Genomic DNA, 10,972 nt, shown 5'->3' with positions numbered 1-10,972 from the left:
CCATTTATTTAACCAATATTCACCGGGCCATTTATTTAACCAATATTCACCTGGGGAGAGGCAGGCACCGCCCCTCCCCCCACCCCCACTGGCGATACTGCAACAAACGAGGTGGACATAATCCTGGCCCTCAAGGAAGATGGCTGGGGCCTGCAGACCTGGACACAGGAGTCATGGCACCATGAGGGTATCAGGAGTTTAACAGTCCTGATTTGCAGAGTTTTGGAAATCTGAAAGAAGGAAGGAAGGAAGCAGCATCCCAGCTGCACTCTGAAGGTAGAGCTGGGGTCAGCCAGGGGAAGAGAAAGTAGGCTCATGGCTCAGGCACAGGGAGCTCACACACCTGGTGAGGTCAGCCCTGCAAGAGCAAAATCAAGGCGGGGGTGGGGAGGGGGGCAGGGCTGGGCAGCAGCCGTGAGGATCCTAGGAGGAGAGATGGGGCCGTGGTGAGACTAGAGAGGAAGGGATGGATTCTGGGATGCTTGCCGGGGAGAGTCTGCAGGGCTTGGTGATAGATGGCAAATGTGTGGAGGGAAGCCTCGGGAGACAGGAGCTGAGGATGAAGCCCAGATTTTCTGGCTGGGTCTGTGGGCTCTGTGGGCGAAGATGAAATTGAGGGAACTGTATCCCAGGGGAAGAGTATGTTTCCAGGAGGGAGGCTTCAGTAGGTGCCAAGCTCTGGAGAGGTCAAGTTAGGTAAGGGTTGAACAGTGTTCATGGAATTCAGCAAAAAGGAGTCAGCTGGTGGCCTTGGTGAAAGCAGAGTCTGTGGTGTGATGGGGCAGAAACCAGACTGGAGTGGATTGGCTCTTGACAAGGAGGTGAGATATATACTGTAGACAGTGCTTTCAAGAAAGGGACAGAGCAGAGTGTTAGCTGGAGGCAGATGTGGGGTTGAAGGAGGGTTTTGTTTCAAGATGGGAGAGGCCTTCTTAGGTGCATCCAGTGGGAGGTACAGTCCAGTGACGGGCTGGTGAGCTCAGACTAGGAAGTGGGAGGTTTCCCGGGATCCTTAAGGACCACAGTGATGCCAGGGATGTGGATGTACAAAGGGCCCATGCCGCCCAGCTGTGGTTTTTTCACCTACAAGGCTTAGCAGTTTAGGCATAGACTTGAGGTGGCAGAAAGCCAGACTGTTGCAATTGAGGCTTTGCTGGCAGCTTTGGCAGAAAGACAAAGGGACAAGTGAAGTTGCAACAGAGTAATGGAAATAAGGCAATTTGGGTTCTTGGATAGATGCAGACAGAAGTGGAAGCAAGAGTATCGTGGAGAAAACTGTGGAGTTCCAGGGATTGCATGAGATCAGAGAACAGTTACAGCCAGAGGCAGTGTGGAGTTATGAAGGGCACAGATTTAGGAGACACACAGCCTAGGTTTGAATCACAGCTCTGCCCTGTATTACCATGACGTCTGTGACCTTAGGCAATTCTTCTGACCTCTCAGGCCTCTGTTTTCCAATCCATAAATCACGACAGCAGTAGTGCTACCTAAGGGTTGTCATGGCACTTAAATGAGTTAATAGATATAAAGGGCGGCCGGGCGCGGTGGCTCATGCTTGTAATCCCAGCACTTTGGGAGGCTGAGGCCAGGGGATCATGAGGTCAGGAGATCAAGACCATCCTGGCCAACATGGTGAAACCCCATCTCTATTAAAAATACAAAAATTAGCCAGGTGTGGTGGTGTGCACCTGTAGTCCCAGGTACTCAGGAGGCTGAGGCAGGAGAATCGCTTGAACCTGGGAGGCAGAGGTTGCAGTGAGCCGAGACTGCACCACCGCACTCCAGTCTGGGCAACACAGCAAGACTCCATCTCAAAAAAAAAATAATTTTATATATGTATATACATATATATATATGGCTTAGAACAGTGTTTATGCTGTACCCATGTTTGTATGGAGGTAGCAGTGGAGTTACAGTCAAGAGTAGGGTGTCAGAGTTTCTCAGAGGTGGAATGGCTCAGGGTGATGACAAGGGTAATAAAGTCCTGAAGGTGATGAGGTATGAAGAAGTGTAGCTGAGGTGGAATGAAGGAATTGAGCACTGGAGATGAGAAGTCAAGAAACTAAGAGGGCAGAGGGGTTGGGTGGTTGGGCAAAAGATGCTGAAGTTCCTTAGGCTAGAGAGGAAAGTGGAGCTAGTTCCAGAGCCTTGGAGGGAAGGAGACAGACAGAAAGGGCAGTTCCACTCCTGCCAGTCTGAAGTCCTCTCTCTCCACCCCTCCGGCTGGATCCAGGCAGCTGAGTTGCTTAGGGTAGAGGCAGAGGCCCAGACTGAGGTTAGAGACCCCAGTCTGGCCATCTATATAACCCCTGCTGGGGACTGCGGCCTGAGGATTCTGTTGGGGAAGTGCGAGAGCACCAGGAAGGACTGGAAGGGAGCATCTTTGCCTGGATGGTTACAAAGGCTTGGTCTAACCAACGCAGACCTGTGATCGCTCAAAGAAGCCTTTGGAGTCTTGTGCCACTGGGGCCTCTCAGCTGTGCTGGAAGCCAGAGCTTGCAGGGCCTGCAAAGACCATCTAGATCAATCTCGCACTTTACCAATGGCAAAGCTGAGCCCCAGTGAGGGGAATGGTGAGTGCTTGCCTTTTGCCAGCATGGAGACCCACTGTGAATGGGGAGGCAACATCAGAGCAGCCAGAATGGAATTCCTATCCACTCATCACCTATCCCAGGGGCTTCTGCTCTCAAGCACCTTCCCTCCACCATCACGCTTCCAGGCAAGGAGAAGTCTCCAGGGCAGCAGCTCATCTCCACCAGATAGGCAGGCAACTGATAGTGTGTGATATGTTGGCCTGTGTCTGCAACTCTCTGTGTGTAATGCATCTATGCATCTGTGTTTGTATTTCTGGATATGTCCGGTCACTGCGTGTGTGTCTGTGTGTGTGTTCGTGCATGCACGTGAGCTCAGGGAGGAAGATGATAGATCCCGGGAATCACACACAGGAGCTGGAAAGCCACGACTTCAGGCTTCATCCTCAAACCTTGTTTCCAGCTTGGAGACTGTGTGTGTGTGTGCACGTGTGTGCACACGCGTGAGTATGCATGTATATGCATGTGTCTATGGTGAGGACAGGCCCATGGATTGGCTAGGGTGAGGATGATGGTAGCTCTTTGGGTTTTGGGTATGCAGAATTCAGTTGGCAGAAGCTGAGAGCTCCCAAGGTAGTGAATGAGCCCCAGCCGGCAATGAGTGAGAGCGATGTGGGAGGTTCCTGAGGATGCGGGTGCTGGGAAGAGGGCTGGCCCAGATTTCCAGGGACTGAGAGGGCGCAGAAGGGCTAAGACTAAAAGGAACAGAGGAGTTCATAGTGGGCAGGAAACAGCTCAGACCGAGCAAGTGAGGGGCTCAGGCTCCCGTGGAAGACAGCGGGCTGGGGCCCCTGGCTGATGTCTGGACTGAAGCCGCCACACCCAGAGGCTCTTGGGCCTTTGGACCAGGAATCTGGAGCCAAGAGGCCTGGCAGCTACCTCTAGTCAAGCAACTGCTCTTGTGCAACACAAACATCCCAGAACCACGGGTTGGGGGCAGAGCGGGGCGCAGGCTGACCTGCTGACCTGAAGGGACTTCAGACAGAGACGCCCTCTCCAGGAGCTCTTGCCTTCACCTGCTGAGGACCACCCCCTTGAGCCCAAAGTTTTTAAATAAGCAAATATCTCTATGCCTTTCAGTAAACAGCAATTCTAATGAGCCAAAAATATGAGCTTTTCAGTCTGACAAAACCGGGTTTGAATCCCAGCTTTCCCTATTGCAGCTGAGTAAACCGGAGTAAGTCCCTTCACCTCTTTAGCCTCGGTGTCCTCACTGTGATCTGGGGGCAGGACTGCAACAGCTCACAGGGTTGTAGTGAAGGTTAAATGTGCTAACGTAGGGAAAGTGCCTAGCAGAGAGTTGCTGCTCAATATGAGTGCCCCTGCCCCTCAACCAGAACCCCTGTGCAGCAGCTGATTTCCCAGGGAAATAACGGAATCCCAGCCTAAAGCAAGTAATCTGGTACAATGAGCAGGTAGAGCCATATGCATTTATATGTATACCTATACATAAATTGCCATATAGACATATATGTATACATATACATAAATGTGCCATTTTATGAGACCTTTTGATACACTGACAGTAATTTCTAAACAGGTCCTCATTTCCACCTTTACAAACCTCAGGTAGCTGAGGGTGGGGCAGCAGATTGATTGATGAGGGACCTCAGTTTGGGGACAATAACCTCATTATACCCCTCCCTTCACATTCAGACAGCTAAGGCCCAGAGAGGGACCCCAGCTCTCCCAGGCTGCCCAACCAGTGTCTGCTCCTCCCCCAAACTGCTTGTGGACTGGACTCCCCATGTAGAGACCATGAGGCCTCCCTAGCCAGAGGCAGGGCAGCAGGGAGGGTGAATTGCTTGGCCAGGGTCATGGGCAGCTGAATGGCAGTGTTCAGAGCCCTGGCTGGGTGGGAAAGGGCCTGGTTCTGGTCTGGCTTGGCCACAGACCTCCTCTACTCCAAGCTTCAGTTTCCCGCTTCTAAAGATTTAGGGATTGAACTAGATGATCTCCATGGGCTCAGCAGCTTGGAGTACTCACTGAAGTGAAGGTCTTCCAGTCCTCGCAACTCAAGAGTCAGAGCAATGCCCTTCCCTCCTGCTCAGGCACTGGGGTTGAAGCGGGGACTTGGAATGAAATAAAAGGGGCTTAGAGGACTGGGGAGAGCAATAGCATCAACTCAGAGTCCTGCTTCCATAATCCAATAGGCCAGCCTGGAAGTGGCATGTGTCACAATTCCCTGGCCAGAACGTCACACAGTGCCACCTAATCACAAATCAGCCAGAAAGTGCAATCTTAACATGTGCTCAGTAGAGTGGAAAACCAGAAAGTTTTAGTGAACAGTGCCAAGGACACCCCACAACAGAGCTAGCCAGAACACCCACAACAAAACAGAACCAACACCGCAACAGCAGCTGCGGGAGGCCACAGTTCACCAGATGAAATGGTGGTGCAAATTGAATTACAACAGCTGAGCAGCCTCAACACCTCACCCCTGCACACTCCCAGATCCCAATTAACCAGGGTGGAGGCAACCTCAGGAATAAGCCCAACACCCACATGTTCTTAGTCCTTTTTGTGCCTAGGGCACAGACCCTTTTGTCTTATAGTCACTCTGCCTCCCAGGAGCAGATAAGAATCAATCATTCATTAGCAATTAGCACTGAGAAGCTCAGCCCCTGGGCTGGAATTATTTTCTGTTGAACCTAGTTTGCTAAACCAAGGAAGAAGAAAAGTGATTTTTACCTTCCTTGAACCAGAGAAAACCTGTCTTCTTCTGTGGTTGACATTTGAGCAGTGTAAGTTCTAATTACAGGAGCTTATCTACAGGGCCTCAGAAGAGCCTGTGCCCTGTGCCTCAGTCATTCAACATTTAGCAAATCTAGCACTGTGCTAGGTTGAGAGCTCAGGTTGGATCAGTACACCAGATTTCAAATCCTGGCACCACCACTGCAATTGAGTGGTTTGGGGTGAGTTTACTTAATCTTTCTCTGTCTCAGTTTCCTCATCTGCAAAATGGAGATGTAATAGTAATACTTAATCTTAGGTTGTAAAAATTAAATTAGATATTATTATAAGTGCTTAGCATAGCATAACTTAGTTATAGATCTAAACGTGCTAATTTCAGATTATCATCTAGACTTCTGTTTCTGGCTAAAGTAGACTAGCTTCTATCAGACCAATTTACCTGCTGAGGATAACTTTAAAAGCTGGATTAAGCATTTAAGAAATCTGTTTAAAGGCATGGGAGAGCTACCAAGGCAGTGAGGACTTGAGGGGGCCAAGATTGTGGAGAGAAGTAATACTAGATTTTGATTTTTCCCTAAAGGCATTTTCCAGTTTGTAGGAGGCAGTGGTCATGAGACTGGGGAGTCAAATTTGAATTTGGGGCCTAAAAAGGGAAAGGGTACTGTTAAACACCTACAGTTTTTACTGGGAAGACCAAAGCAACACTCTGGGAATAATGGCTAACCAGATATAGACTAGACTCAGAAAGACTGGAACAAAGTTTCCAATCAGTATAATCCTAGACTGGGTTAAAGCGGCCTGTCCTTCTTTAAGTGCCTGTCAGAAGCAAAAGCAAATCCCTTCTGGAGAAAGACAGTATCATTCAGAGCCTCATGCTAGCTCTATAACTTTTTATACACAATGTTGGACATTCAATAAAAAATTATCTGGCATTTCAGGAGATAAGACCAAATGAACAAAAGCAATAAAACAGACAAGAGCAATAAAAAAGACAATAGAAACAAGCCCACTGGAGATCCAGATGTTGGAGTTTTCAGATATGGACTCTAGAAGGTTTAATATGTTCAAGAAAATAACAAGGGAATCTTTCCGTAGAAAACTGGAATCTATGAAAAAGGATCTAGTGGAAATTCCAGAACTGAAAAGTTACAACAGATGAAGTAACTCCACTGATGGATTTAGCAGCAGAAAAGACACATGTGAAAACAGGATTAGTAAACTAGATGGTAGAAAAATATTTCAGTAGAAAAATATCCAGACTGAAACAGAAGGAAGGAAGGAAAAGGCTAGAAAATATAGAATAAAGTGTAAAAGAGACATTTGGGGCAATAGCAAATGGCTGAACATACAAGCAATGAAGGTCCCAGAAGGAGAGGAGAAAGAGAATGGGGAAAAGATAAGAGCTGACATGTTTCCTGAACTGTGGGACAATATGATGCAGCCACAGATTGTAGAAGCACCAGGAAGGATACATACAAAGCAAATATCTACAAAGAAGGATAAATACAAAAAAAAACTCACTTAGGCACATCACAGGAAAACTGCTAAAACCCAAAGGCAAAGGAGAGTCTTCCCCTTATGGGAAAAGAAGCAAGATCTTGGCCAGGCACAGTGGCTCACACCTGTAATCCCAGCACTTTGGGAGGCTGAGGCAGGTGGATCACGAGGTCAGGAGCTCGAGACCAGCCTGGCCAACATGGTGAAACCCCATCTCTACTAAAAAAAAAAAAAAAAAATTATCTGGGGGTGGTGTTGGGTGCCTGTAATCCCAGCTACTCAGTAGGCTGAGGCAAGATAATCACTTGAACCCAGGAGTCTGAGGTTGCAGTGAGCTGTGACTGCACCACTGCACTCCAGCCCAGGTGACAGTGCAAGACTCTATCTCAGAAAAAAAAAAAGAAAAGCAAGATCCCTGGAATCTCCAGCCAGCAGGGCCTTCCTGACCCTCATCCAATGTCAGCTTCCAGGAGACTGATGTGAAGTGAGGTGAGCCAGACTCCCTCCTCTCCATCAGGGCACCCTCATACTGAGCCCTCCCCACAGGAAGGGAACCCTTGCCTTTTTCAGATAATGTCAGATGTTGATGAATGAGGTTGGGGAGAGGCTTGAAAGGGGAAGATTTGGGAATCTCACAGCCCCTCCTGAGGATCAAATCCTTCTCTTTAAAATTAGGCAAGATTGTGTGGGGTGTGAGCCAGCTCATCTGTTTTCTGACTCTGGTCTCAGAATGTCTATTCTTCCTTTTAGTCCAGCCACCAGAGCCCCAGTCCACTTCCCTCTCTCAGCCTCAGTCTCCTCAGTTGCAAAACGTGGCTATTAAAAATTTATTTTTAATTCTTTTTATTCATAAACAAAATAAATAGACGCAGGGTTTTGCCATGTTGCCCAGGCTGGTCACAAACTCCCAAGCTCAAGCGATCTGCCTGCCTCAGCCTCCCAAAGTGCTGGGATTACAGGTGTGAGCCACCACGCCCAGCCAAAATATGGCTATTAATAGGCATCAAGCAGTAGTAGATTGTGATATCATGGATGTAAAAGTGCTTTGCAAACTGTAAATTGCTGTACCCTTTTAGTGGTTGCTATCCCTGCCTGGCAGAACCATCAGCAGCAGGTTAGCAAATGTTCATGCAGATGAGGAGCTTCCTGAGGAATCTGTGGTCTGTAGATGCCCTCAAGGGTCAACATGTGCTTTCTTTGCTAACATTTGGGGATTTCTGACTTCCTGCCAGCTTGGTAAGGCAACAAGGTGATTCTGGCTGGAGTCTCAGTAGAGCTGCCACCTCTCAGCATGGTGACAGGAGAGGGAGCCCTGGAGTCATCAGCTCTGGACAGGCCTGGAGGTGGCCTTTCAAGTCCTCTGACCTGCGCATCCTGTGTGTCGCAAGTGAAGGATCTGACACTAGCCCTCATTTTCACTCAGTCGTCAAGCTTTCTCCAACCCCACTGGGTATAGGGTTTGGACACTCAGAAAGGTACCTCCACCTGGGAGACAGCCCAACTTTTCTGTTTCCAAAACCAACATGACCAACCTCCCAGATTTGAGACTTCATGGCTCCCTTCTCTGTCAACCAGCACCACAAGGGCATGGTTAACATTTATTAAATACTCACTGTTCTATGCGCTTTATTTAGCTTAAAATATTTAATTATCACTGTACCCTATGAGGTGGGTTCTATGATTAGCCCCACGTTACAGGAGAGAAGACGGAAGCAGGAGAGTCAGGCCCCCTGTGAAGGTCGCACTCACTCACTGCTCCTCACCCTGCATGCTCCCCTCAGACTCGCGGTACCATCTGATTACTTCCCTTTCATCCCCATCCAGGACCCTTTTCTGGCATTTTTTCCCCACAATTCTAACACAGCTCACTAGCTAAGATCTCGTCCTTTGAGGGCCTTTGTACCAACTATGATCTTATGCGTTATATAACAGAATTCTCAAACAGAAATCATAAATCCCTAGACTCTAATTTTATTACTCTTGTTTCTGCATGCATTTCCAGAATTCTAGAATCCAGTGATAGATCCCAGAACCAGAGACATCTAGAGAATCCTAGAAAGGAATTCTAGCATCCAGCAATTAGGCTTTTGAATGCAGGTTCAACAGTAGAACAGTGGGGAGTGGAATGGAGGTAGGATTGGAATTTAATAGAATGCCCTGTCTAGAAAGGGCCCTGGTGCCTTAGATCTGCTCCAGCCCAAGCCAGCCGATGTGGGGACTGTGCCCTCTCACTGACCGTCTGAACCATCAGGAGCTCCTCACTCTCACGTGGCCACTGACTCCAGGGCCTCATCTGATGTTCAGGAGAGTCAGTGTCATTGCTATGCCTACCGGAGCCTAGGGTGGGGATGCTGAGGCCAAGTGGCATGGTCATTTGGGTCCTGGTTCTGGATCTTGGATAAACTGCTAGATCTCTGGGAGCCTCGGTTTCTTCATCTGAATAAGGGGGCGGGGGTGGGGGGCAAGGTAGATGATTTCCAAGGCCTCTTCCACTTGAGGGAGTGAGTGCCTAAATCCCAAGAGCCGCCATTTGCCTTCTAGTTAGGACTACTGAAGACGATGATTATCATGTGATGAGCACCTAAGCTGAACTGGACACTGTGCTGAGCACTTTCCAGCCATTATCTCACTCAAATGAGTTCAGGTAGGCTTCCTGGAGGAGAGGGGTTGGAGGGGCAGCGTCCGTTTGGAGGACAAAAAAGTGAGGAGAGAGGGAGGATGGCAAGATTGGCCACGAGGGACCCCCGGAACTAGGTGGGGAAACAACAAGTCGACTCTTCACATATGGGATGGGTTGTTGCTTCCCAGAGGCAGAGGCAGAGGGCTGGCCAAGATGACCTCTGCCCACCCAGGCACTCAATGTAGCTACAGACGGAGCCTAGGATTGGAAGTCAGGATACCCTGCTGACGCCGTCCTCTTGCTGTGTGCCCACAGGACGAGCGTGAGGAGGCTCCTGGCGGTTGGGCTGTTCCGGGCCGGCGGCAGGAGGGAGCTTGATGCGTGCCTGGCGTGCGCAGGCCGATGCCGCCGGCAGAAAAGAGCGAGGGGCCACCGGTCCCGGCGCCCGCGGAACGCGCCCGGGGCCGGGTGCCGGGCCTGCCATCGCCGGCGCTGTGCTGCGCCTGCGGTCTGTGCGCGCTGCTGGCGGGCGTGAACGTGACGCTGGCAGGCGCCTTCGCTTCCTTCCTGCCTGGGCACAATGCGCTGCTCGTCGTGGGGCCGGCGCTGCTGGTGCTGGCGCTCGGCTTCTTCGCGGCCTGCTGCGTGTGTAGCCGCCGGGGCCCCGCGACCCGTGCGCGCTCGGCGGCCGCGGCGGGCCCGGGCCAGGGTGGCGGCCGCGCCGGGCCCGTGGCGCTGGAGATGGAGAGCAGCGAGCCCACGGCACAGGACACCACGGCCGTGCAGCTCAGCCCTGCCGTCTCCGCCGCGTCCTCCGGCCGCTCCAGCCCCGGCCCCAGCCCCCTCGCCTTGGAGGCCCCGGCGCTGGCGGCCGTCTGCGCGCTGCGCTCGGAAGGAGTCCAGCTCAACCCGCCCCGGGAGCGGGCCGCCCCCTAGCGGACCAGGGCCCCGCCGTGACTCTGCTGTCCGGGTTCATTCCCCTTAGGAATTTAAGGGGGGAAAAGAAAGAAAAGAAAAAAGAAAACCTTTTCTGCCTTCCTTCCTTTCTTTTTTACAACGGTCTGGTGCTGGGCGCAGGTGGCCTCATCTTTTCCATCTCCCAAACTCCTGGGTAGAATGTGGTGATGGTGTCAGGGGTCACACCCCAAAGAAGGGAGCAGGAGAGCCTTGGCCCCTTAGGTGGGGTCTCTGGTCCCTAGTAAACCTTACCCATCCAGCTTGCTGAAAGTAGGCCCCTGGACCCTGGAACCCTGACACTGCCACCTCCCCCTGGCATTTGGGCACTGTGAACCAAGGAGCACCCACCCTGAAGTGGCTAACCACCAGCAGTGCCAGTCCCCCGAGTGAGGTGGGAGGAAAAGAGGGAGAAGGGATGAATGTCAGCCTGGGCTGTCTCTGTCCTTGCACACACCGTGAAAGGCTTCCAGCCCCCTCTCCTGCCCCTCCCCACCTTACTTGTGTCTACCCCAACATGACCTTTGGGATTCATTTGGCTGAGAAGCCGTGGCTCTGACTTGAGCCAGGATGGTCCCTAGAAGTAGGGCCGGGGTGAGCACTCCCCACCCTTTCT

At 50.9% G+C, this 10,972-nt stretch overlaps 1 protein-coding gene across 2 annotated transcripts in view; it reads left to right on the top strand.

Annotated features, from left to right (window-relative positions):
• TMEM275 (transmembrane protein 275) overlaps nt 1-10,338 on the top strand; it is an 11,418-nt gene extending 1,080 nt beyond the window's left edge. Inside the window, exons 2-3 of one of the 2 annotated variants that reach the window (XM_032159070.2) lie at nt 9,324-9,426; nt 9,718-10,338. In XM_032159070.2, coding sequence (XP_032014961.1) covers nt 9,805-10,338 — 534 coding nt within the window. In that variant the 5' untranslated portion in view covers nt 9,324-9,426; nt 9,718-9,804. Of the gene's footprint in view, nt 1-9,256; nt 9,427-9,717 lie in introns of those variants that run through there. The other variant, XM_032159072.2, reaches the window with a different exon arrangement.
• The last annotated feature ends 634 nt before the right edge of the window (nt 10,339-10,972 follow it).

This window comes from Hylobates moloch, unplaced genomic scaffold (assembly GCF_009828535.3).
Source record: "Hylobates moloch isolate HMO894 unplaced genomic scaffold, HMol_V3 SCAFFOLD_8, whole genome shotgun sequence".
In the NCBI taxonomy this organism is placed as follows: Eukaryota; Metazoa; Chordata; class Mammalia; order Primates; family Hylobatidae; genus Hylobates; species Hylobates moloch.
Note: the sequence above shows the minus strand (reverse complement) of the source record. Positions and strands in the feature narration are given on the sequence as shown.